The sequence below is a fragment of the Oncorhynchus masou genome, chromosome 29 (genome assembly GCF_036934945.1).
Source record: "Oncorhynchus masou masou isolate Uvic2021 chromosome 29, UVic_Omas_1.1, whole genome shotgun sequence".
Taxonomy (NCBI): domain Eukaryota; kingdom Metazoa; phylum Chordata; class Actinopteri; order Salmoniformes; family Salmonidae; genus Oncorhynchus; species Oncorhynchus masou.
Window position 1 is genome coordinate 61,737,961 of NC_088240.1, and position 27,871 is coordinate 61,765,831.

The following is a 27,871-nucleotide window of genomic DNA, read 5'->3' on the forward strand; positions in this document are numbered from 1 at the left end:
AGCTCTGTCTCTGCATAAAAACGCCGGCGCGCCGATTGTAATGTCACTCCAATGGATAGACGCACTTCTCTCTGTTAAAATTTGCTCCATGGGGTATTCCAGCAGGCTGCATCTTTAAACTATTGATATTATAGGAATTCTGTATTTATTCAGGCCATTAGTCTGGTTTTATCAGCGAAGATACTCTCATCAAATAAAATAAACGCATGAAGAGGAACAACTTTACGCACAGCACACCTGCTAACACAATGAAGATAATTCTACTCATGGTATTTTCCCTCGTTTTGGCAACTGTCCTCAGCCAAAAAATCTATTTTGATGACAGTTGGAGAGAAGACAATGAAACGGTAGGACATTTCTCTCAAATTGTCAAAAATATGTTTGAAACATTTGACTATAGACCAGTGTCATTGTCGAAATCAAGATTTAAAAAATGTTTCAGCACTGTCCCTTACATTTGGAAATGTGGACTATTTAGGAAGCAGCCACGGGCAGTGACAGGCTGCATAATTTGCATCTCATGATTAGCCTAGGCTACATTCAAAAGAATAAGCTAAATTGTGTATTTTATTTATTCAGAGCAAATGGCCACAATCTGAGCAATACAAAGAAATCCTGAAAAGAATGACTCGAAAACCTGAGTCACGCAAATTCTTTGGTCTTATGGGGAAAAGAGGCTCTGGTATGCTAACTACTTCCTAGTTATAATTAAATATTTTAAAGGACATATATTCTACTTCTATAAAAGCTCATCTGTATTTTTGCTTTTTCCCTTCCACTCTTTGCAGCAAAATCCCAGGTAACAAGAAGAAGTAAGTGTTGCATGCATTAGACATGGTTGGCAATGACAATTTCAATAGCATTTAACTGAGACTACTAGTATGAAGATATCAATGGGATACAAGGCACAGAGATCCTATTAAATGATAGAATTATATATGATAAAGGTATGAACTCCACTAAGGTGTAACTGTTCTCATTCCATATACAATTCCTGCAAGAGACTCTGGTATGTCATGTCAAAATGGGATTACTGTGGGAGATCTACTTTTTTCAGTCTGAAATAGCCCTACTCTCACCTCTTTTCCAGGGCAGAAATTTGAGTCTTTTGTTGGACTGATGGGTAAAAGGAGCTCAGAGGAACAAGGTAAAATACCAGCATTTAGTGTATCTGACTCATTCTGCATGATTTTTTCTTTCCCTTAGGACATACTGTTGATTACTGTTATTCCTGCAGGTAACTTCTAATGGATCTCCATAGCAGCTACATACAACTTTGAATCAAAAGAATCAAGTGTGAACCAGGATGCACTGAACATGTTTGCATGATTGTTTCAGTCACGTGTGATGTCCAATATTTTGAAAACATTTTGCATCAAATTAAACAGTACTTGCAAAAATTGCTTTAGACAATTAAGGAAGATGCATATTACTGTGGTGTGAAATGTCAAATCTATTCAGGCAAATAACCTGTTAGTGCTCGGAAAACATTCATATTGTGCATGTAATGTGGCAGAATACTTACATCAAAAGTAAAACCACTAAACTGAGAAACGCTGTATGAAGGTGGAGACATGGTGCAGACAAAGCAGATGAATAAACTACCGAGCAAAATAAGTTTCACAATTAAACTGTTTAAATTTCAGTAGGCCTACTGAACGTAGTAATGCAGTATCAACATGCATCTCTTATCAGAATTCATTGCATTACAAGTCTATTACATGTTTATTAAGTGACTTTGTACAATACAAATAAAAAAATACAGATGAGTACATAGCCAAAGCAAAATATGGTGTTGACTTTCCTTTCCCACATAATCTGATGACATGTGGAGTTACAGAAATATTCCTTTAATTTATTTTTGCTCTTTGTACGACTACTGAATGTATTTTGAACAGTCAATCCTCTTCAGAAACTGGTCAAAGCTTCAGAATAATTCTCCATACAAAAAAACATTACTTTAGCTGGCTCGGTATATATAAAAAAATAAACTGAATTATAACATTTATGACGTTAATGGTGGTCCAAGGCTAGTGAAATTTGCTAAAAACAGAAGAAAGCGTTACATTTTGGAAAAAGCTTCAGCCATAACAAAGCCCAAGGTGCATTTTACCCTCCAGATTTCCCATTACTCCTGTTGAGAGACTGAGACAGTTGTTTCGTGTTAGGCTACATTGCATGGGGAGCTGTTCAGTATGAGGTTTATCTGTTACACTTTACTAAACAAAAATGATTTTGTAAATGCCATTTCCTTTTCCACATCATTGAATATCTTTTGTGCATGTAAACAAATAAAACCACTGAAACATGATTGTATAACAGTTCATTTTTTTTGTTGCTCTGCATTAAACAGTAGACATCAGTTGTTAAATAGACAATGCAACCTTGGGGGGGGGCAGTATTCAGTTATATATGGGTTTGGCCTGTCTAAGACAGTAAGTTTCGTTAAGGTAAACACATTCCTTGGAGAAGTCCACAGGCAGCTCTCTTCCGGTCATTGTGACAGTACATGCAGACCCAGCTGGGCTTTACATGAGCTTTGGTGTTGGTTTGGTGCCACACAGATGTCCGAGCTGGCACCATTGGCAACAAGTACAACTTGGTGTTTCTGCAGACTGTCTCTAAAATATCTTCCCCTTCTTTTTGTTCTTTTCAAGAGTCCTGTAGAGGAGAATAGCATTTAAGGCAATAAAATGACGCAAACATTTACAAACAGTGGTTGAGATGACTACACAGTGACATCTAGTGGGACACACTGGTATTATGTTCTGCACAGACCATTGCTGAGTTTACTTATTTTCTCTATCCAACAGACAACACTAAATAGAGCTACTTTAGTAACAACCAAAGTCACCACTACAGTTCAGGTGCGTGACAGTGTTACCTGGAGGCATCCAGTCTCTGTTGCTCCAGGCGCTGATTGGTCTCCCAGTTGGCCCGGTCATCCTCAAACTGGCGTCTCTTCTCCTCCAGCTCCTTGTGCTGGGCCTCCAGATTCTTCTTCATCTGCTCATGACGCCTCGAGAGCTGCAGAAGAGACATTTAAAAAATGTTTTTTGAAAAGGCATGATCACAACTGTATGACTCACTGAAAAAGTGAATTGTTGCTAGGACTATCCTGGTTAAATAAGTGTGCATTTGGAAATGTAACACTTCAGAGAGAGGGGCAGTGAAGTTCCACACATGTCATTAAAACACTCACTGTCACACTAAGACTTTCAGTGCATCAACACCCACCAAAAAGTGACAGTGTTCATGCATCAGGAAGAAAGAAGTCAAACCATACGGTAGAGGTCAGTAGTGTAGTAAGGCAATGTGACTGATGTTACCTCAGCCTCGGAATCTTTCAGCTTCTGGATCTTCTCCTTGACCTTCATCTCAAACACCTGTTCCATTTCCATCTCCATCTTCTTCATCTTGGCCACGTGCTCCCGCCGCTCCTCCTCCATCTGAGCCAGGGGGCTCCTGCAGGGTCACACACGTATGCATGCAAACAGTCAGATCAGTCCTACGGTGCACCGACCCCCTCCATCACACTGAAATAATCCGCACAGTAATGCCACCCCCATTTTCCTGCAGGGAATTGGTACATACAAGGATCTAGGCATGAAAGGAACGGTAGGACCCAACAATATGGCGACTGAAGTGTGGAAAAGCAGAGGGAAGAAGAAACCCAATTTGCTCTGGAGCAGGGGACTCAAAGACCGGCACCAAGCAATCATGGAGCGGAGTTAGCTAAGCTGTTAGCATAGGCTAGTGAGTAACTGTAGTGAAATAGTGGTGCTTTGAGATGTTAGCTTAGCTAAACGTTAGTAAACGCAATTGAACGTGAGAAGAAGCCACCAGTCCAACTACGCTAATTACATTTGAAGTATTTGCAATGGAATATGCATATTTATCAATTCCCAGTTGACTTCTCAATGTTGGCATCTACAGAGTTCCTTGAGACATTGTCCGACATAAGGGGGAAGAAAGGAGAGAGAACTGAACTGGGAAAAAGAGAACCCAGACAAAGGAACACGAACAGGGGAGGAAAAATATTTTTTTTTAAATTATGATCTAAGGAAACATAAATTGACCACTTACATGCCTTCACCTGTGTCATGTCTAAAAAAACAGAAACACACACACACTTAGCATGCTGTGATGAAATCATGCACTACGACAACAGAAAAAAATAAAACAGACTGACCGCACTAACAAAAAACATGGACTAAGAACAAAACATCTCCGTTCTCACGGTAAACAAGGAAAAGTTCAAAGAAACAAAACTACTTTTCAAGAGGCATGAAACGGTGTGTTCAGTAGTAGCCTTACATTAGTAGCATGTGTTTGGTGCGTAGCTGTGCGTTAGGAACCGCAGTGTGTGAGGGTGTCTCAGTAAAGAGCTAAGATGCTGAGCGTGGTTGGTGTACATAAAAGGGTCTTAGGTGTGAGAGCAAGAGCGTGGAATTTAAAGGGATAGTTATGGATTTTGGCAATCATGCCCTTTTCTACTTCCCCAGAGTCAGATGAATTTGTGGATACCATTTTTATATCTCTGTGTCCAGTATGAAGGAAGTTGCTATCTAGCACAATACTAACTAGCGTAAGTGCAATGACTGGAAGATTATAGGTATAGACTACCAGCCATTGCGCTTACGCTAGTTAGCATTGCGCTAGATAGCAACTTCCTTTAAACTGCACAAAGAGAGACATAAAAATGGTACCCCAGAGTTCATCTGACTGAGGAAGTAGATAAAGGGCCTCATTGCCAAAATTCTGAAGTATCCCTTTAAGCTGTAATACCTACATTTGGAATGATGGACCTATATTGGAAAAAAATACCTCCAAGAACACTACGACAATAACATCCATTTATATACAGCCTAAATATCACATCAATATGATAAAACATTTCAGATGTCCAGTAGATTATCTGTCAGGTAAAATATGCCTTTGATCATTGACAAAGAGAGTTAGGCTATGCCTAATAGAGAACCGTTGGTAGCTGTTGGACTCACTTGGTCGACTGTTGACCCTTGACCCTGTTGTTGTCCTGTCCGTTGTAGGTGACAGCCGCCAGCTTCCTGCTGCGGTAGTTCTCATAGTGGACGTTATTGGTCACGTCCTTCAGGTCCTGCATGTGGGTTCTGTATGCACACAGAAAGACAGACAAAACAAGTCTTAGAAACCGAGCAAGTTGAGGCTATGGTCAATGTGGTTGACAAAAAAACAGCATTATCATTTCCTCATTTTCTATCAATTGTTGTAACTTCATGTTCCGAGTCTGTACCTGATGAGCATGTCTCGTAGGATGGTGAAATCACAGTGGTCTCCGTTCTCAACTGCAAGGAAAGACAATCAACATATTCAAACCGCTCTCCAGAAGGAGCCTCTTACTAATCTCATCATGCCTGGTACCTTCTGCCACTCCCCATGGGTACTGTCGTCCTCTGGTCCTTTTCCCGTTCACCTCAATGATGGTGTTACTGCCCACCACGGCCAGGGGCAGACGGTCCTGCAAGCAAAATAACGTGTGAGACGTGTGTGTGTGTGTGTATATGCAACAGCCCTTCCAGAATTTTGTGATAGGCTAGTTGTGGGCCAAAATATTTTGTTTTGCTGCAGGAATTCAGATATTTTGCACAGCAATTTGTGATGATTTTGACCAATTTGGAAAAAAGTTTGACGTGCTGCTTGATTGAACCATTTTATGCTGTATTGGTTAAAATGTCCAGCACTCTTTTATTTTGTGTTTTACTGTTTTAGGTGGTAATAGTGCGGTGACTGGGAATTTGCATGCCCTCGCACAATAAGCGGGGAATTGTTGATTTTGCAAAAATGAATTGCGACACCCATTCCAATATCCAGGCGGGACAGATGTAGCTAAGTGCCCCACAGTTTAAATGGCTAAGTTCATTGGTGCATGCATGGTGTTTAAAACTACTCGCAGTACATTTGTGTCATACCTTGATCTTCTTCACCAGTTTGTTCTCCTCCTCATCATCCGTCTCAGGGAACTCGTAGATCTGGATTTTGTGCTCCAGGATTTCCCGCATGATCTGAGGGAACGTTCAGTATGTTTTATTAACAAGGACCCCAATGACCATCCAAAAGACATGTGGGACAGTTCTTTATCATGTGGTATCAACTCCATTCAGACTGTATGAATGTACTTCCCAGAGGAAATTCCGAAGGCATCGTCAGAGCAGTATGTGGAATAGGAAAAGGCCCATTCTGCCCAAACAGTCTATTTCTATCTGCAACAATCAAGTCTTCGTCTGTGTAGACCCTTGATGCCCCGCCCCCAGACAGAGCCCACTGACCTGCTTCTTAAACCGTTGGCACTCCTCTGGGGTGAGAGTGTCTGCTTTTGCGATCAGTGGGATGACGTTCACCTTCTCATGCAACCGTTTCATAAACTCAATATCCAGAGGCTTCAGTCTGGAGGGAGACATGACATAATAACATTAATACCATAAATGGTGGTGTATGGGTACTGATGGACAGATTCAGTCCAGTATTTTCATAGCAAACCACAAAGCTCACATTTCTTTCCTTAAATATATTAACTAATAAAAAAAAACAATTTGCAATGGAGCTCTAGTAGTGTGAACAAACAAGCTATTTATCAAAGATGACAACACAAATAACTATTGTCTGTGTCCCCAGAACACTTTCCCCAGCTGTTTCTCGTTAGCAGTGTCACTGTGCAAGGCACTCGAGAGTGAGTGAGCTATATCAGCTGGTGCTGTGAGGAGTGTGTGCGTGTGAGGGGTCAGTGTGTGTGTGAGGCCAGCATAAGCTGCTCATTCTAAGAGCCTGTCTCAACACTGACTGGGGGATTGTAAGGACAATGTCCCATATAGAACAGAGTATGAACAGTGAACGCATGCACACACCCCATTTACCCCACAGCCACGACACACACAGCCTTCTCTGACAGAGAGCCGATGCCCTTTAGCACTATCAGTCATATGAAACACAACTATGCATGTATAATGCAAAACAACCCTAAAGAGAGAAAAAAAGCCTAAGAGGCAGTAGCCAAAAACGATTTAAATTTCTAATATGGGGTAGTGCACTTTACACGTCTGAAATCTTAGTAAATCTTAAGCCCTCCCCCTTCATTCACACTGTCCGACCTCTCTCACTTCCACCTAGACTCACCCGTGTCCCGAGGGGGCGATGAAGTAGAGGCAGCACTGCACTCTGCTGTCGGGCATCAGTCGTCTGTTCACCCGCGACTCACAGTTGAGGAAATCCTCAAACTTGCTGTCTATGTGGTCGATGACCGGCTGCCAGCTGCGTGGTACATACAGCCACAGGGAGGAAACAAACCCACACACATTGAGCCAAAAGGGTCACAACTTCCTGGAAACCTGTTCGCAAGCTATGAGCTGAAATGGCTGTCAAATGGGTCAAGATCAATGCATTGATTGGAGCCAAAATGAAGTTGTCAAACTTTGCGTACCAGTTGCTATTGTCCACAGCGTCGCCGAATCCTGGGGTGTCGACTATTGTGAGCAGGAGCTGGACACCACCTTCCTTTACTAACACTTTGGATTGCTCCACCTGGGAAATAGAGTTATATTAGCATTCAATAGCTGTCTTGTCTAAATGCATACTGGTTACTGTTCATATTTGGTGTATGACAGTGAACAATACAACTTTCCTAAGAACTGTCGTAAGAATATAAAGCACTCACGACGCCGCTGGCTGTTTAACAATGCAGGACCCAATGCGTTCAGCAAAACGCCCGTCTCCACAAGAGAGTGTTTGCAACAACACAGAAGAAATGAGCATACTGCCAATCCCAATGAAGGGAAAGAAGAGGACCAAAACACCCTCTCAGGAAGACACCTTGTCCCCAATTGCGTAGCACATCGAGGACAGTGGGTGACTCTCATTCTAGCTGCATGTATCAACATGCAGTCTAACACTGTGTTATTACCTAACTATGCAGAGGAACCAGAAAAACAGACGAGGTTCTGTGTGGAGATAACGTTGGGTTTTGGAGACCAAGTAGAGCAAGTTTCTCTACTAAATGACATGCAGTGCCTTCAGAAAGTATTCACGCCCCTTGCCATTTTCCACATTTTGGTGTGTTACAGCCTGAATTTAAAATGAAATATTTTGAGATTTTTTTGGTCACAAGCCTACACACAATAACCCATAATTTCAAAGTGGAATAATGTTATTCACATTATTTTAACAAACTGATTAAATAAAACGAAAAGCTGAAACGTCTTGAAATGTGCAGTGAATTTCAAATACAGATTCAACCACAAAGACCAGGGATGTTTTCCAATGCCTCGCAAAGGGTACCTATTGGTAGATGGGTAGAAGACGAGAAAGCAGCCATTCAATAGCCCTTGGAGCATGGTGAAGTTGTTAATTACACTTTGAATGTTGTATCATGACACCCAGTCACTAAAATGATACAGGCGTCCTTCCTAACTCCGTTGCCGGAGAGGTGACTTTAAAAACAGTTGCAGCGTTTAAAATGGCTGTGATCGGAGAAAACGGAGGATGGTTCAACAACATTGTAGTTACTCCACAACACTAACCTAAATGACAGAGGAAGCATGTACAGAATACAAATATCCAAAAACATGCATCCTGTTTGCAACAAGGCACTAAAGTAATATTGCTAAAAAATGTGGCAAAGCAATTAACTTTTTGTCCTGAATACAAAGTGTTGTGTTTGGGGCAAATCCAACACATTACTGAATTCCACACTCCATATTTTAAGCATAGTGGTGGCTGAATCATGTTATGGGTATGCTTGTAATCATTAATTAAAGGACTGGGAAGTTCCAGGATAAAAAAGAAACGGAATAAAGCTAAGCAAAGGCAAAATCCTTGTGGCAAACCTGGTTCAGTCTGCTTTCCACCAGACAGAGAGATGAATTCATCTTTCAGCAGGGCAGTAACCTAAAATAAGGTCAAATCTACACTGGAGTTGCTTACCAAGAAGACAGTGAATGTTCCCGAGTGACCGAGTTAAATCTACTGAAAATCTATGGCGAGACCTGAAAATGGTTGTCTAGTAATGATCAGCAACCAATTTGACAGAGCTTGAAAAAAAAAACGTTTAAAATGATTAAAAAACGTCAACTTCTGCACCATCCATGTATGGAAAGCTCCTGGAGACTTACCCAGAAAGACTCACAGCTTTAATCGCTACCAAATGTGCTTCTACAAAGTATCGACTGAGACGCAGGGGTGTGAAAAATGAAATGCATGTTCATAAGTTTCAATACACTTGCAAAAATGTACAACAACAAAAATGTCATTATGGGGTATTGTGTGTAGGTGTGCAAATTGTTTTTGCTTTCGTCCATTTTGAATTCAGGCTATAACACAAAATGTGGAATAAGTCAAGGGATATGAATACTTTAGTCTGCTCTATAATCGCAGAATGTGTTTCAAATTCCAAGGCATCAACACGGAGGCAAACTAACATGGTCATCAGTGGAAGAAGAATATTCAACAAGAGAATACAGGACTGTTAAGCAGAAGTGTTTTAAACTACCTGTACAGTCTTTTTGACTCTGTGCGAAGGCCCAGGGTATTCTGACGAGTACAAATCTGTTAGGAACAGAGAATTGATCAACGTGGACTTGCCCAATCCCGATTCACCTAGAAAAAGAGAATAAAAAAATATCATAAAGCCATATGACAGTGTTGCTACATTAAGGTCAGTGTCATTTTAAAAACGAGGGAATCAATGCAACTCAAATCAACATACTGGCTATCTATACCAGTAAGAACAACAACATTTAAAGATATAAGGGAACACTGACATTATAAAACAGCTAACCATACATGTTGAAAGCAGGTACATCCCACTGTGTGATAGTTATTCATGCGACTTTAGAGGCATGGAAGCAACGAATAAAGCCCAGCCAATAAATCCCAAAGGTCATGTCTTTGATTGGGCTATTGACATTTGTCAAAGACGACCATCCACCTGAATGATTGTGTAGGGCTAGGACAACAGATCCTATTCTGAACGTGGATAGAGAATGCCTTATCATGCCGGCTGTGTGGTCTCGTTTATCTAGTTTGGCTAGCCATTGTGTGCCTGGTTTCCATGCTCCTGGTGAATGGAATCATTAACGCAGTGGAAATGACCACTGGCACTGACCTCAATCGTCAACGAGCTGCTGTTTACAGGCTACAGTATTGGGAGTTGAGCGCTACCATTTCTGTGTTGAGTGATTGCACTTGACAACGTGCATTTCAATGCCCATCTTCATACTCTTGTGAGTATGAACGGCTAGTTTATATCAACACACCAGTGTTTTCCAGGTAATGGAACAGGTTGGCGTACTCCGTTCAGCGAGGCATAGTGTGCTGTGCCAGTCACTGCTGATAACGCCAGCCCTTTCTCACACTACCAGTGACATGGGCTCAAAGCTCCTCAGGACTGGGTAGAGGAGCTAGCTCTGCCTACTGCTGAGGCAGAGTGTTTGTAACAGTATACAAGACTGATATTGCTGAATTAGCAAACGGTCAAACTATCAACCATTATTTGTTGCTATAGATTTTGTATTAAAAGTACAAATGTATACAAAATCCACAGCAAAAAATTAAATGGTTGATAGTTTGTTTGCTAATTCAGCAATATCAGTCTTGTATACTGTTACAAACACTCTGCCTCAGCAGTAGGCAGAGCTAGCTCCTCTACCCAGTCCTGAGGAGCTTTGAGCCCATGTCACTGGTAGTGTGAGAAAGGGCTGGCGTTATCAGCAGTGACTGGCACAGCACACTGTGACTGGCACAGCACACTATGCCTCGCTGAACGCAGCACGCCAACCTGCTCCGTTACCTGGAAAACACTGGTGTGTTGATTAAAATTAGCCTGCTTCACATATGCAAAGTATGCATCGTTTGTGATGCGTTCACATTCACAGAAATAGGACTTTAAAAATCATATGATTATTCTCATTGCAGCAATCAGGCTGGTGAAATCTTCAAGGCATTTTTTGGGCCCCAACAGCCAACTTGGGCACCATCCAACACATTGCCTTTAAAGGACATTTTATACAGCAGGGTAAATCATGGTGACTTGTTTAAGAGGAACCCCGTTGCATGCGAGTGCCTGGCAAGGCAGGCATGTTTAGATATAATGACAAGTGTAGGCTAACTTCTTAAAATTGATCAATGATAAACCCATGACTGGCTCAGAAAGAGGCTGTTGAAATGCGAGACAAACTATTCTTAGCAGTGAGGGAGAAATTCTGCTATGCAGACCACAGGAAATGGTTTGACCTGAAGAAACATTTTCCCTCCAAACAGTGACTGATTAGCAAATTAAGGTCCAGGGCGAGTTCAACGACCGCATCTAAGTACTTTAACGGCACTCTTGTATTTTTGATAATACTGCGCAATGTTTAATAAATCAATGCTATTTTAATAGGCAGGCAGATGTGAAAAAAAGTAAAATGAGAGAGGTTGAGTGAGAGGTTAACCACACACACGCACTTTGCTTGCACATAACTGTGGTCATACACACATTCCTGTCTACAAATTTAACTTACCATATACAGCCTTACCTGGTCAACTGTATTGTGTAAACTGAAATGACTGAAAACATGACTCGGTTGAACCATGACCTCAATATATGAATAGCATTTTCTTACCCACAACCATCAGGGTGAATTCAAAGCCTCTCTTCACTGATTTTCTGTACACTTGATTGGGAAGGCTAGCAAAGCCCACATACCCCTCCAGATTCTTTTGTTGCTGGAAAGTAACATACGAGCACAACATCATCACCACCACAGCTTTTGCAATGTTATGTAACAGGCCTAGGTTACTTTAAAATTAGGATAAAGTAATTCTGATAAGCAGGCAAATCAACATCGGCCAAACTGACCAATCCATCCATACTTACAGCTGTTTTATGGAAATAATCATGATAATGTGATGTGGTCCAACGTGAGGTAAGAGCCAAAGGAGAGAACAAACGCGACAGTCAATATCAGCAATAATCCTAACAAATAATTATTTTTACAGAATCAATTTCACAAACTGGAAAATCTGGGGATAAATAACATGTGCTTAGGCTAGCAAGCATAACATCACATAGTTGGATAGTATGATAATGTTATTCACTGTTATTGGACTCCGTTATACCCCATGGTGAAGCCAACCTCTGTTGATTCCCTTAGCCTTGGACTGTTGTTCAAATGTTTTCAACTGAAAGCCTGTCAGTGCGAAATTATCGTTCAAATTGTATGTCTTCTTTATGTCCATGCGTCATATGAGTGAGATCACTATCTGTACACCAGTGGAGGCTGGTGGGAGGAGCTATAGGAGGACGGGCTCATTGTAATGATAGAATAAAATAAACTGTTCCATATATTCCATTCCAGCAATCACAATGAGCCCGTCCTCCCACAGCTACATGGAAAATGTAACAAATCCTTCTTCACGATTATGCTAACTAGTGTGGTTTCCGTTTGCGGGTCAACTGAAGGAAGTGGTGAGAGGTGTACACTCATGACTGCATGAGAAAAATGTGTATCTTTATCACAATTTAAATAGGTCTTCTTTAATTAAAACCTGACTCACTTTCACTTGGTCCTGCCCCAAACCAATTTGAAAAGGCAGAAACCCAAAGATACCCCATCTTCACACTTGACTTGTCCTCAGATCTATCCAAGGTCTGAGAATCTGTGTTGGTTTGAGCGAGTGTTAATCCTCATCTGTCACCTTCCCTCAGATTATCAGAACATACTCTGGTTTGCTGTTTTCGACATTATAGGGTGTCACACACACTTCGATTTATTTTCCAGTGTCGAACTCATGGGGCAATTAAATGTTTGAAATAGCTGGAAGTAAATACATTACTTGACATTGTTGTTTTGCTAGCTAACCATTAACAATGGCTTGCTTGGTGAATACTGGGACAATAATTTAATGGTAAGGACTTGGTGTTAGCATTTTCTGAATCGTAGGCTAACAAGCCAGCTGGCTAACGTTAGGTGGTGAACATGACGTTATCGCCACACACAGGGGGAAAAAAGCTAGCGAGCGTTACCTCGATGGAGTTTCCTTAACAAACACCAAAATAAGACATTCGCTTTTGGAAAGAACCACTAGGTAGGTAAACATTTAGGAAAGTAATTAGTGAAGAGGTAGAAAATAACTACACAGGAAATGCCTTAGCTAACGCTAACCTGCTAGCTAAACTAGCAACTCATCCAACAACTGGTGGGGGGGACGACTGGGCGTTGGTTACTCAGACAACTAGAAAGCCACGAACAACCATTACTTTAAAATAGCCATTTTGATACAACAAGCTATATATGTAATTTCCAAAGCAGTTTTAGGACATTTTTGATACAGTAAGTAGGCTCACCCATAATGTTGACGTTCGCTGCCGCTCAGAAACCGATCATTCACAACCCGACATTCCGCTTCTTTACCACTAGCGCATACCTACGTACTATGGCCGACGTAATTTCACACCTGAACGACGGAGAGTACGCCAGATACAATGCGTACTGCGATTATGAATAGCAAAAATTAAGGACCAAACATCTCGCGGAAGTTTGTTCATTTCCTGAGTTATCCACATGCTATCGCGACAACAATATTACATTTTAGCTGAAGAGAATCTCTGTTTTTATTTTATTTATTTTCTATCAACAGAAACCTGACAGAAACTCTGCATCTACTTAACTTTCCAAAATCGGAAGTTTATTTTGCATACAGATAGATGCACACGGGTTAGTAGTTTATGAAAAATAAATATTAATCAAAATAGGAGCTATAACCCTACTTGTTCAAATCAAATCAAATTTTATTTGTCACACACACATGGTTAGCAGATGTTAATGCGAGTGTAGCGAAATGCTTGTGCTTCTAGTTCCGACAATGCAGTAATAACCAACAAGTAATCTAACTAACAATTCCTAAACTACTGTCTTATACACAGTGTAAGGGGATAAAGAATATGTACATAAGGATATATGAATGAGTGATGGTACAGAGCAGCATAGGCAAGATACAGTAGATGGTATTGAGTACAGTATATACATATGAGATGAGTATGTAAACAAAGTGGCATAGTTAAAGTGGCTAGTGATACATGTATTACATAAGGATGCAGTCGATGATATAGAGTACAGTATATACGTATGCATATGAGATGAATAATGTAGGGTAAGTAACATTATATAAGGTAGCATTGTTTAAAGTGGCTAGTGATATATTTACATAATTTCCCATCAATTCCCATTCCCAATCCCAGTGGCTGGAGTTGAGTCAGTGTCAGTGTGTTGGCAGCAGCCACTCAATGTTAGTGGTGGCTGTTTAACAGTCTGATGGCCTTGAGATAGAAGCTGTTTTTCAGTCTCTCGGTCCCAGCTTTGATGCACCTGTACTGACCTCGCCTTCTGGATGATAGCGGGGTGAACAGGCAGTGGCTCGGGTGGTTGATGTCCTTGATGATCTTTATGGCCTTCCTGTAACATCGGGTGGTGTAGGTGTCCTGGAGGGCAGGTAGTTTGCCCCGGTGATGCGTTGTGCAGACCTCACTACCCTCTGGAGAGCCTTGCGGTTGAGGGCGGAGCAGTTGCCGTACCAGGCGGTGATACAGCCCGCCAGGATTCTCTCGATTGTGCATCTGTAGAAGTTTGTGAGTGCTTTTGGTGACAAGCCGAATTTCTTCAGCCTCCTGAGGTTGAAGAGGCGCTGCTGCGCCTTCTTCACGATGCTGTCTGTGTGAGTGGACCAATTCAGTTTGTCTGTGATGTGTATGCCGAGGAACTTAAAACTTGCTACTCTCTCCACTACTGTTCCATCGATGTGGATAGGGGGGTGTTCCCTCTGCTGTTTCCTGAAATCCACAATCATCTCCTTAGTTTTGTTGACGTTGAGTGTGAGGTTATTTTCCTGACACCACACTCCGAGGGCCCTCACCTCCTCCCTGTAGGCCGTCTCGTCGTTGTTGGTAATCAAGCCTACCACTGTTGTGTCGTCCGCAAACTTGATGATTGAGTTGGAGGCATGCGTGGCCACGCAGTCGTGGGTGAACAGGGAGTACAGGAGAGGGCTCAGAACGCACCCTTGTGGGGCCCCAGTGTTGAAGATCAGCGGGGAGGAGATGTTGTTACCTACCCTCACCACCTGGGGGCGGCCGGTCAGGAAGTCCAGTACCCAGTTGCACAGGGCGGGGTCGAGACCCAGGGTCTCGAGCTTGATGACGAGCTTGGAGGGTACTATGGTGTTGAATGCCGAGCTGTAGTCGATGAACAGCATTCTCACATAGGTATTCCTCTTGTCCAGATGGGTTAGGGCAGTGTGCAGTGTGGTTGAGATTGCATTGTCTGTGGACCTATTTGAGCGGTAAGCAAATTGGAGTGGGTCTAGGGTGTCAGGTAGGGTGGAGGTGATATGGTCCTTGACTAGTCTCTCAAAGAACTTCATGATGACGGAAGTGAGTGCTACGGGGCGGTAGTCGTTTAGCTCAGTTACCTTAGCTTTCTTGGGAACAGGAACGATGGTGGCCCTCTTGAAGCATGTGGGAACAGCAGACTGGTATAGGGATTGATTGAATATGTCCGTAAACACACCAGCCAGCTGGTCTGCGCATGCTCTGAGGGCGCGGCTGGGGATGCCGTCTGGGCCTGCAGCCTTGCGAGGGTTAACACGTTTAAATGTTTTACTCACCTCGGCTGCAGTTATTTAGTATTAATATGTTTATTTATGTACTTGGTGAAACTGGAACAACAACTGAACTATAATAACAGGGGAACAACTAACAACTACATTCCAAAGACAAAATTATCTGGTGACGGAATGTGAAAAGGCGTCAGTTGTATCCATAGAAACTACCACATAATAATGTTGCTTCCTCCTATTGGTTAAAACTATCATCAAATTCAGTATGACCTTTTCCAATTCGGGCACATACTTTCCCATAATATGCTCATGAATAAACTGCATCCTTGAAGGAGAAAACAAGCTTGAAAAATAATAATAAAATAACAGGTGTATCCTACATATTTGCCATGGTGAAGGAGGGTAAGGGACTGCTCAGTGGCTCAAAGGAAACACGTTTCTCCTTTGTCTTGTGTTCCCTTGTAGTGGATGGCTGCATTATTCCCGAACTATGTCGTGTACTTCCTTTGTCGTGACTGGGTCGACCATGCACCATCTGAGGCTGTCCTTAGAGTGCTCATCTGTCTACAATTGCTTATAAGAGAACCCCTTTATCATGTAAAACGAATGATGGTACTTTTCTTCCTTCAAATTCATATGATGTAAAATAGATATGACTTGTGCTGCCTTTATTTTATGACTTGTTGACAAAAACCTGACAAGATCTTTATATATCTTGTATATCTTTATCTTTATCTTTATATCCTCTCTTTTCAGAGAGTTTTTCATCAACTCCAAGCTGTTGATCTTCTTGCAAGGGTAAATTTACTTTAAATCTATTTAAAAAACCTTAAAGTCTGACAGCTTGCGTTGCTTTTTACAGTTGCCTCTTTCTGTCCCGTTCACTCCCTCTCCAGTACATGGAGTTAATGTGCAGCATTTATCTGGAGTGTGGAAAGCAGACATTTGCCATGGAGTGTTCACTCCCTCTCCAGTACATGGAGTTGATGTGCAGCATGTTCTGGAGTGTTCATGGAGCGTTCACTCCCTCTCCAGTACATGGAGTTGATGTGCAGCATTTATCTGGAGTGTGGAAAGCAGACATTTGCCATGGAGCGTTCACTCCCTCTCCAGTACATGGAGTTGATGTGCATCATTTATCTGGAGCGTGGAAAGCAGACATTTGCCATGGAGCGTTCACTCCCTCTCCAGTAAATGGAGTTGATGTGCATCATTTATCTGGAGCGTGGAAAGCAGACATTTGCCATGGAGCGTTCACTCCCTCTCCAGTACATGGAGTTGATATGCAGCATTTATCTGGAGTGTGGAAAGCAGACTTTTGCCATGGAGTGTTCACTCCCTCTCCAGTACATGGAGTTGATGTGCAGCATTTATCTGGAGTGTGGAAAGCAGACATTTGCCATGGAGCGTTCACTCCCTCTCCAGTACATGGAGTTGATGTGCAGCATTTATCTGGAGTGTGGAAAGCAGACATTTGCCATGGAGCGTTCACTCCCTCTCCAGTACATGGAGTTGATGTGCAGCATTTATCTGGAGTGTGGAAAGCAGACATTTGCCATGGAGAAGTTGGTCACTATGACATGTGAGTTATCATATCCCCCCCAAAAAGTAGCCTGTATTTCCCTCAATGTCCTTGCTTATCATTCCTTGTCTCTTCATTCCTGAATAGATATGTTTCAGAAACTGTTTGCAGTGGAGGACCAAAGGCAGTGGGTTATTGAGAGTGGAGCTCATAAGGTAAACAAGTGTAACAATTGCACTGCCTCATACAATATAATATAGGATTGTGTTAAATAAAGAACGGTACTCCTAACTGACTGTTAGTCCAATGTCTTATCCCCATTACTTGTGGATAGGTTTTTTTCTGTCTGGGAAAGTAGTAACTAATGAGCATATAATGACATAAGATTTCATGCTCATGCTCAGACCCTGGTTGGTTAAGCTCCTATGAACACGTGACAGCAGTGTGTTTGTTACTAGGTTCCCTCCTAGCACTCACCTCATTGGCTGAGAGGTAACTGCTCTTATAAAGGGACCTTGGGACATCATGCATACCTTTTAGTAAGAGTATACACTGTAACTAACACTTAAATACATCACTTGATCTATCCCCTTGTTCAGAATGCAAGGAAAAGATAGGAGAGTTGTCAATCGTGGAGAATATTCTTGTTATACTACAAGATTATGACTTACTGTCCATAAGGTACAGTGCCTACCTTCCTAATCAGTCACACACTATGCGTTCATCTTTGCGCAATAAAATTGCTTCAAAATAAACAGTTTGCCTTACACCCCCATCAACAGCATGACTATATCACTGGCAATAACATGCACCTTCCAATGTCTTGCTTTGATGTGTGTTTTGCGTATCCATTTTTCTTTGTGTCCCTTTCAGGATGAGTGCAGAGTTGCTGCGGCTGCTTTCCCCAGTGCGGCAGGTGTGGGAGCAGGGGAGGGAGTGCGAGGGCCTGCCGGTGCTGCTCAGCCTGCTGCATGGGGAGCACCTGAAGCTGATGTGGAGCGTAGTGTGGGTCCTGGTCCAGCTGTGTGAGGAGCCAGACACCAGCGCCGAGATACGCACCTGGGGAGGGGTGCAACAGCTGCTCCACATTCTCAACAGGTGAGAGGCTACCCCTGGATAGACTAAAGAAGTATCATAAAAGTTCATGGAGAGCATAGACTACTCAGGAGTTCACTCGGTCAAATGCAGTATATTGGGTGAGGCCTAGGTTAGTGCATATTATGACCCTGAGAAAATTGTGATTATGAGAAAATGGTATGCAACCTCTTGTTAGGCTAAAAATGTCACGCCATGTCTCTGTTTCACCTATTCCTGTGATTATCTCCACCCCCTCCAGGTGTCGCTTATTTTCCCCAATGTATTTATCTCTGTGTTTCCTGTCTTTCTGTGCCAGTTTGTCTTTTATGTTTAGTCAAGTCAACCAGCGTGTTTTTCCCATACTCCTTTTGCTATTCTCCTTTTTCTAGTCCTGGTTTTGACCCTTGCCTGTTTCTGGACTCTGTACCCGCCTGCCTGATCATTCTTCCCGCCTTGACCACGAGCCTGTCTGCCACTCTGTACCTCCTGGACTCTGATCTGGTTTTGACCTTTTTGCCTGTCCACAACCATTCTCTTGCCCACCCCTTTGGATGAATAAACACTGTAAGACTCCAACCATCTGCCTCCTGTGTCTGCATCTGGGTCTCGCCTCGTGCCATGATAAAAATAGTATTTCAAACTTTAGAACATATATTAATCAAGAGTTTAGTAGGTCAAAGACAGTAGTTGAAACATTGGTTAGTGCATATTATAACCATGAGAAAATGCAGTTGATGAGAAAGCAGTATGCAACCCAGATCAGTAGACTTCTGTAATGTACTGTATGTTGTCTGTTCTAGTGAACGAGCGTACGTTTCGGACCGCCCCTCTATCGAGGCCCAATGCAGCGGGACACATTCCAGAGACAGCACATCAGTGAGGAGCTCAGTCCACAGGAGGATGTGGACGACACCATATCTCTACAGTCAGGAAGGAACACACACTGGATATGTTGACTATAGCTCATACAGATTGATCTACGTCGAACATAAACGTATGTAAATGTCTGTCTTTATTGCTGCATGCTGTGCAGCTCTGACTGAGCTCATTTTGGATGACACCGCTGCACATCAGGTGGTTCAGGTAAGGGCACCTACCCACAAAAAGAAACCGAGTGTTGGCTGCCATTAGAATGGTCAATGAACTGGGCAGTATTTAGGACTATGATATTAATTCAGAATAGTGTTAGTGTAAAGGACATTTTTGAAATGCGTTCTCTTTGCTTCGTCAGGAGAATGGGGTCTATGTAATTGCGAAATTGATTCTGCCACAACGCTTTCTCAATGGACCAAAAGCAATATCCCTACAGGTATTAAACACGCATTAGATAATGGTGTAACTACAATTATCATGTCATGTTTGTCCTTATACTGCAATGATAGTAATTATGTTATTGTTGACAGTGCTATGCATTTCTGAACCTACCTTTCCTCTTCAGCATGGAATGTAACCGACATCTGTTTAAGGTGATGACATATGACATTGTTTCTTAAAGTCAATGTACATATTCTTTCCTTTCAGAAAATGTATGAAAATAACTTTGTTTCAGGCTCTATCCTACAGATTTATTTGAGATGTTCATTGATGTTGGACATTATGTGAGAGACATCACTGTCTATGAAGCGCTTCAAGCAAAAGTTTCTCTCCACACGGTGACACAAATACTCTACTGTAAAAACGACTATATGTAACATACAGGTAAACACCAACATATAGCGGACCAAAATGCAGCATGGTTTCTATTCATGGTTCTTTAATAAAGAAACAACTATACATGAATAGACTAACAAAAACAATAAACGTGCGAAAACATAAACAGCCCTATCTGGTGCAAACACAGAGACAGGAACAATCACCCACAAACACAGTGAAACCCAGGCTACCTAAGTATGATTCTCAATCAGAGACAATTAATGACACCTGTCTCTGATTGAGAACCATACTAGGCCGAAACATAGAAATACCCAAAACATAGAAAAACAAACAGACTGCCCACCCCAACTCACACCCTGACCATACTAAATAATGACAAAACAAAGGAAATAAAAGGTCAGAACGTGACAGTACCACTCCCACCCCCCCTCCCCCCAAAGGTGCGGACTCCGGCCGCAAAACCTTAACCTATAGGGGAGGGTCTGGGCAGACTGGCGGCGCTGGGCAGTCGGGTGGCTCCGGCAACGCTGGGCAGACGGGTGGCTCCGGCAACGCTGGGGAGTACAGCTCTGGCAGCGCCGAACAGGCGGGAGACTCCGGCAGCGCTGGAGAGGCGAGGCGCACTGTAGGCCTGATGTGTGGTGCTGGCACTGGTGGTACCGGGCCGAGGACATGCACAGGAAGCCTGGTGCGGGGAGCTGCCACCGGTGGGCTGGTGTGTGGCGGTGGTACTGGATAGACTGGACCGTGCAGGCGCACTGGAGCTCTTGAGCACCGAGCCTGCCCAACCTTACCCGGTTGAATGCTCCCGGTCGCCCTGCCAGTGCAGCGAGGTGGAATAGCCCGCACTGGGCTATGCAGGCGAACCTGGGACACCGTGCGCAAGGCTGGTGCCATGTAAGCCGGCCCAAGGAGAAGCACTGGGGACCAGATGCGTAGAGCCGGCTTCATGGTACTTGGCTCGATGCTCACTCTAGCCCGGCCGATACGCGGAGCTGGTATGTACCGCACCGGGCTATGCACCCGCACTGGAGACGCCATGCGCACCACAGCATACCACAGTGCCTGCCCGGTCTCTCTAGCCCCCCGGTAAGCACAGGAAGTTGGCGTAGGTCTCCAACCTGGCGTCGCCATACTCCCTGTGAGCCTCCGCCAATAAATTTTTGGGGCTGACTCCCGGGCTTCCTTGCCAACCGTGTTCCCTTGTATCGCCGGCTCCTCTCTCCGGCTGCCTCTGCTCTCTTAAGTGCCTCCACCTGTTCCCATGGGAGGCGATCTCTTCCAGCCAGTATTTCCTCCCAAGTGTAACAACCCTTGCCGTCCAAAACGTCTTCCCATGTCCATTCCTCCTTTCGCTGCTCCTGCTGCCGCTGCTTGTCACCACGCCGCTTGGTCCTGTTGTGGTGGGTGATTCTGTAACGTTTTTCTTGAGGTGAAGGAGAGGCGGACCAAAACGCAGCGTGGTGGTCTTTCATGGTTCTTTAATATAGACACTATACATGAATAAACTAACAAAACAAGAAATGTGAAAAAACCAAACCAGCCCTATCTGGTGCAAATACAGAGACAGGAACAATCACCCACCAACACACAGTGAAACCCAGGCTACCTAAGTATGATTCTCAATCAGAGACAACTAATGACACCTGCCTCTGATTGAGAACCATACTAGGCGGAAACATAGAAATACCCAAATCATAGAAAAACAAACATAGACTGCCCACCCCAACTCGCGCCCTGACCATACTAAATAATGACAAAACAAAGGAAATAAAGGTCAGAACGTGACAGTCTTAAAAGGTTGTTGGGCCACCACAAACCAAAACCGCTTCAATGCGTCATGGCATAGATTGTACAAGTGTCTGGAACAATATTGTGGAAACACCTGCTTTCAATATACTTTTATCCCTCATTTACTCAAGTGTTTTCATTATTTTGGCAGTTAGCTGTACATCCATTACATTTAGATTGTAATGTAAAGCCCCGTATAATAAGGATACATTTACTATTTTCATTACTTGTTCTCTGCAGCCATTACTACCCTACTCCACTCTGTGAGGATTGTTTACTGGTTTGTGTTGGCTTGCCTTTAGCAGGAGGAATTGGACAGTCTGAGGGAGAGTATTGAGACTTTCGACCAGAACCACCCTCCTCTGAGAGTGATCAATGGTTACTCCATACTGGACATTCTAGGCACTGGGGCCTTCTGCAGTGTGTTCAAGGTAGAGCCTCCCACTGAGCCATTTACCAGTGCCAACCTTAACGTGCCTGTAAGAGTGGACACATGACAGCCATTACAATGTGGCTGTGATTGATGTGGCATGTCTGATTGTGCTTGGATTTCAAGGACTCATGTTCATGAATTGCAATCACTAGAATTTAGCTACCTCTGCATGCTTGAGTTTGAATTTGTACAATTTGGCATGACTATGGAGTGATTTTAGTGCCAAAAGAAATTGAATCTGAAATGTATTTTGGCACTAATATTTTTTTATTTCAGATTTTTTTGTTTAACCTTTATTTAACTAGGCAAGTCAGTTAAGAACAAATTATTATATATACAAGGACGGCCTACCAGAAGGCCTCCTGTGGGGACGGGGGCCTGGGATTAAAAATATAAATGTAGGACAAAACACACATCACAGCAAGATAGACAACACAAAACTACCTGAAGAGAAACCTAAGACAACAACATAGCAAGGCAGAAACACATGACTATACAGCATGGTAGCAACACAAAACATAGTACAAACATTATTGGGCACAGACAACAGCACAAAGGGCAAGAAGGTAGAGGCAACAATAGATCACACAAAGCAGCCACAACTGTCAGTAAGAGTGTCTATGATTGAGTCTTTGAATAAAGAGATTGAGATAAAACTGTCCAGTGTTTTATGAGTGTTTGTTGCAGCTCGTTCCAGTCGCTAGCTGCAGCGAACTGAAAATAGGAGCGACTCAGGGATGTGTGTGCTTTGGGGACCTTTGACAGAATGTGACTGGCAAAGCGGGTGTTATATGTGGAGGATGAGGGCTGCAGTAGATATCTCAGATAGGGGGAATGAGGCCTAAGAGGGTTTTATAAATAAGCATCAACCAGTGGGTCTTGCGACGAGTGTACAGAGATGACCATTTTACAGAGGAGTATAGAGTGCAGTGATGTGTCCTGTAAGGAGCATTGGTGGCAAATCTGATGGCCAAATGGTAAAGAACATCTAGCCGCTGGTGAGCACCCTTACCTGTCTATCTATAAATTATGTCTTCGTAATCTAGCATGGGTAGGATGGTCATCTGAATCAGGGTTAGTTTGACAGGTGGGGTGAAAGAGGAGCAATTACGATAGAGGAAACCAAGTCTAGATTTAACTTTAGCCTGCAGCTTTGATATGTGCTGAGAGAAGGACAGTGCACTGTCTAGCCATACTCCCAAGTACTTGTATGAGGTGACTACCTCAAGCTCTAAACCCTTAGAGTTAGTAATAACACCTGTGGGAGGTTTGGCATTCTTCCTACCAAACCACATTACCTTTGTTTTGGAGGTGTACAGAACAATGTTAAGGGTAGAGAAAGCTTGTTGGACACTAAGAAAGCTTTGTTGTAGAGCAATTAACACACAATCCAGGGAGGGGCCAGCTGAGTATAAGACTGTATCATCTATATATAAATGGATGAGAGAGCTTCCTACTGCCTGAGCTATATTGTTGATGTAAATTGAGAAGAGCGTGGGGCCTAGGATCAAGCCTTGGGGTACTCCTTAGTGACAGGCGGTGGCTGAGACAGCAGATTGTCTGACTTTATACACTGCACTCTTTGAGAGAGGTAGTTAGCAAACCCGCCCAAAGACCTCACAGAGACACCAATACTACTGAGCTGGCCCACAAGAACGGAATGGTCTTCCGTATCAAAAGCTTTGGCCAAGTCAATAAAAATAGCAGCACAATATTGCTTAGAATCAAGAGCAATGGTGACATCATTGAGGACCTTTAAGGTTGCATTGACACATCCATAACCTGAGCTGAAACCAGATTGCATACCAGAGAGAATACTATAGACATCAAGAAAGCCAGTCAGTTGATTATTGACACGTTTTTTTAAAGATGCTACAGTGAGGGAAAAAGTATTTGATCCCCTGCTGATTTTGTGTTTTGGGTCATTGTCATGCTGGAATACCCATCCATGACCCATTTTCAATGCCCTGGCTGAGGGAAGGAGGTTCTCACCCAAGATTTGACGGTACATGGCCCCGTCCATCGTCCTTTTGATGCAGCGTTGTCCTGTCCCCTTAGCAGAAAAACAACCCCAAAGCATAATGTTTCCACCTCCATGTTTGACTGTGGTGATGGTGTTCTTGGAGTCATAGGCAGCATTCCTCCTCCTCCAAACACAGCGAGTTGAGTTGATGCCAAAGAGCTCCATTTTGGTCTCTTCTGACCACAACACTTTCACCCAGTTGTCCTCTGAATCATTCAGATGTTCATTGGCAAACTTCAGACAGGCATGTATATGTGCTTTCTTGAGCAGGGGGACCTTGCGGGCACTGCAGGATTTCAGTCCTTCACGGCATAATGTGTTACCAATTGTTTTCTTGGTGACTATGGTCCCAGCTGCCTTGAGATCATTGACAAGATCCTCCCGTATAGTTCTGGGCTGATTCCTCACCGTTCTCATGATCAGTGCAACTCCACCAGGTGAGATCTTGCATGGAGCCACAGGCCAAGGGAGATTGACAGTTCTTTTGTGTTTTTTCCATTTGCGAATAATCGCACCAACTGTTGTCACCAAGCTGCTTGGCGATGGTCTTGTAGCCCATTCCAGCCTTGCGTAGGTCTACAATCTTGTCCCTGACATCCTTGGAGAGGTCTGGTCTTGGCCATGGTGGAGAGTTTGGAATCTGATTGATTGATTGCTTCTGTGGACAGGTGTATTTTATACAGGTAACAAGCTGAGATTAGGAGCACTCCCTTTAAGAGTGTGCTCCTAATCTCAGCTCGTTACCTGTATAAAATACACCTAGGAGCCAGAAATCTTTCTGATTGAGAGGGGGTCAAATACTTATTTCCCTCATTAAAATACAAATCACTTTATAGTGTTTTTGACATGCATTTTTCTGGATTTTGTTGTTGTCATTCTGTCTCTCACTGTTCAAATAAACCTACCATTAAAATTATAGACTGATCATTTCTTTGTCAGTGGGCAAACGTACAAAAACAGTGGGCAAACGTACACCTCCCAGAATGCTTTGGAGAGGAGGGCTGGAGCGAGACAGGAAGCGAGCACAGAAGTACTTCCTGGAGAGCCATTGGGGCAAGGCAAACTGCCGCCACTCCTCTAAAGACCAGGAGAAAACCACTAGTAGGACTGATGAGTCCATGGTACCTTACTTCTTTTTAGGCCAAAGCTCAAACCAAAGCAAAAAAATACACCGCCAAGGTAAATCCTCCCTGGATTATATGGCCATAATTGATGTTTCTCATAAAACATTTGCTACTATGTTGATTATGATCTATGTGTTTATATAGATAGTGGCTCCGATGGAGCTCTAGATCCCTCTCATACCAACACCTCCACTGCCTTGGGGTATAAAGACGCTGGTGAGCACTTGAATTCAAAATGCTCACTTGAATTTAGATCTTTCAACAACTAGGATTATTCCCAAGTGTACTGTTTGGATTGGAATCAATTGATCTTTGTTATTGTTAAAGGGCCTGTAAAGAGCAGCATCAGTGCTTCTGTGGCAGATGAACAAATCTGAGCAGTGTGAGTCTGATGATCATACTCTGATATATGATATGTTGTTGAATATTACCCATATCATCATTTCATCTGAAGAGTGCCTATACTGTTTGTGCCATGACAACAGTTTGTCAGTCAAGTGATAAAATAACCATCCTGTTTTCCTCAGTGGTGAGTTTGCTGTTCTGAAGCCAAAACCCTGACCAGCTAAATTGGGTCATTTTGAAGGATGTTCTGCTTTCCTCCTTTAACTCTTTAGCTAAATGGGTTCAACTCAACTGATAAACATGTGGGTTTCATAGCGTCAGCAGGAATCTGTGTATCTCAGAGGAAGGTTTGGCAGACCGGTGATCCCATCCAAAACCCCCCGGTATCACTCAGGTAAGTCTATATGTACTTTAGATTTTCATTTGATTTAGAGTTCCGGTAATATAATGAGAACTATGTACCAGTTAGTTGGTGTATACAGTATGTCTAGACATTTGAACCATTATATTTAAAATCGTACTGTTTTTGACCATTTTATCTTCAGCTTCCCCCAGCTCTTCAGCACAGTGTCAAACGGTCGGGCGATTGAGAGATTCACAAAGTCCCTATTCCACTACGGAAGCAGTCCCTACAGTCTCTACAGGAGCTTAACAAGGTTAACAAGCTTAACAAAGTACAAGACACCAGAAACTTACAACAACGTTAGAGCGGTCTGCGTCAACTATGGAGTTGCACTGCGGTAGTTAGAGTGGCATTGTAAAGCCTATATACCAGTCTTGTTCATCTAACGGGTTAAATCTGTATGTGTTGATCTCCATTTTGTTTCCAGCTGCTCCAGGGTTCTCCAGAGCTAATGGAGTCGGGCTCTGCCAGCTCAGACTGGTGGTCTCTGGTCCAGTCTTTTGGAGGAGACCATCTCGGTGCTGCCAAGCAAGGTACGCTAACCTCAGTGCTAGTGCAAACTGGTTAACATAGCAATCTAACAGTACTGAGGCAAGAGCCACTGCTACATGATTGTTGTGTGCTCATGTTGTCTCCCATGGGGGTTGCTATAACTCTGTCTATGTGTTTACAAGCCTAAAATTGATCTGCTAACAAGTCTAGCTTTGTGCTACAGGTGGTATGGAAAATGGGAATCAGCTATGAGCAGATGTAAGTTAGTGTCTGGGATTTTTTTTTAAGTATATAAATAAATACAGTAAATTAGCCTGTTGAAGTTGACATATTTCTGGACATGTGGATGTCTATGTCTGGCTGAGATGGAGAAACTGGAAATATGGATGGTATAAGTGATAATTCCTTTCAGGCCATAATGGAGGAGGTTCTGGAGGAGAATGGATAGTACGCAATGAGGAATGACCAGGGTGCAACGGGGACAAACAAATGACCTCCATCCTTATATATCATATCTTTATTAGCATGCTAGTGTTTTCCAGTCACACTGTCGAAATGGGCTCACACTACATTTCTTTGAGAGGCTGATAACCTGGATACACAGTCTGCATGAAGGGGAAGTGTTTCACGACAGGCTCAAACAGAGACAAATAGGGGCAGAGTACTGATTTCGGGCAAAAGAAGGCATTCATACTTCTCTATAACATATGCATATTAGACTATTTATGGCCTAAGACGTTGAAACTGTATGGTTACTTGGAGTTTTTCCTCTTGTTTTTCCTCTTCCTCTTGTGTTTGCACTGAGCTAATGTACTCATGCATTGATCATATGTACAAATCTATACCTTTTCTATGGTCTTTCTCAGTGGGGTGCTGTTGTGTGATTATTTTGTGATCTCTCTCTCGCTCAGGTTACACTTTCTTTAACTCTAAGTAGACTCGGGATAAGGATTTTACTGCTTTATTTCTAGTATTAAATTGCAGAATCACACATCAGACGGCATGTTCCTAATGACTCTATACAATGACTTGTTTGTTGTTGTTGAGGACTTTTGCACAGTTAAGTAGTCTACTTCCAGATGGTATTCTATGTTAAACGTTATTAATTGTACATTTTAATTTGTTTCTCAACAGCTATGCTTTGAGGAAATCTCAGATGAAGATCGATGCACTTTATACCTACGTTTAACTTTTAACAGACCGGTATTCGTGTACTCAGGTCTGTGTGTTAATAGAACCTTTTGCATGTATTTCCATTACATGGGAAATACATCTATTGCTGTGGAGAATCCTGTTTTGTATGTCTGGCTTTAGATTATTGAGCCACTCTTGAATATTTCACATCATTATTGTGTTCATACAGTAATGAGTGTAATTCTCTACA

At 42.8% G+C, this 27,871-nt stretch overlaps 2 protein-coding genes and 1 pseudogene across 3 annotated transcripts; 2 read left to right on the forward strand and 1 right to left on the reverse strand.

Moving 5' to 3' along the window:
• The first annotated feature begins 5 nt into the window (after positions 1 to 5).
• LOC135520196 (protachykinin-like) lies at positions 6 to 2,277 on the forward strand. The gene is made up of 5 exons (XM_064945572.1): positions 6 to 347; positions 580 to 682; positions 789 to 812; positions 1,091 to 1,147; positions 1,238 to 2,277. The coding sequence occupies exons 1-5, from the start codon at positions 207 to 209 to the stop codon at positions 1,246 to 1,248; spliced, it is 336 nt and encodes a 111-aa protein (XP_064801644.1). The 5' UTR covers positions 6 to 206; the 3' UTR covers positions 1,249 to 2,277.
• On the reverse strand, positions 1,707 to 11,778 carry LOC135520195 (septin-7-like). 2 transcript variants are annotated; one of them, XM_064945569.1, is made up of 13 exons: positions 11,634 to 11,778; positions 9,521 to 9,627; positions 7,457 to 7,557; positions 7,153 to 7,287; positions 6,309 to 6,426; positions 5,952 to 6,044; positions 5,404 to 5,500; positions 5,276 to 5,327; positions 5,004 to 5,132; positions 4,087 to 4,107; positions 3,330 to 3,465; positions 2,885 to 3,027; positions 1,707 to 2,661 (listed from the first exon to the last, which is right to left on the reverse strand). In XM_064945569.1, exons 1-13 carry the CDS (start codon positions 11,764 to 11,766, stop codon positions 2,622 to 2,624), a joined length of 1,305 nt encoding a protein of 434 aa, XP_064801641.1. In that variant the 5' UTR covers positions 11,767 to 11,778; the 3' UTR covers positions 1,707 to 2,621. The 2 variants fall into 2 exon arrangements, with proteins under 2 accessions (XP_064801641.1, XP_064801643.1); XM_064945571.1 differs by lacking the exon at positions 4,087 to 4,107.
• A 1,182-nt stretch (positions 11,779 to 12,960) lies between these two features.
• Positions 12,961 to 27,424, forward strand: LOC135519677 (serine/threonine-protein kinase Nek10-like; annotated as a pseudogene).
• The last annotated feature ends 447 nt before the right edge of the window (positions 27,425 to 27,871 follow it).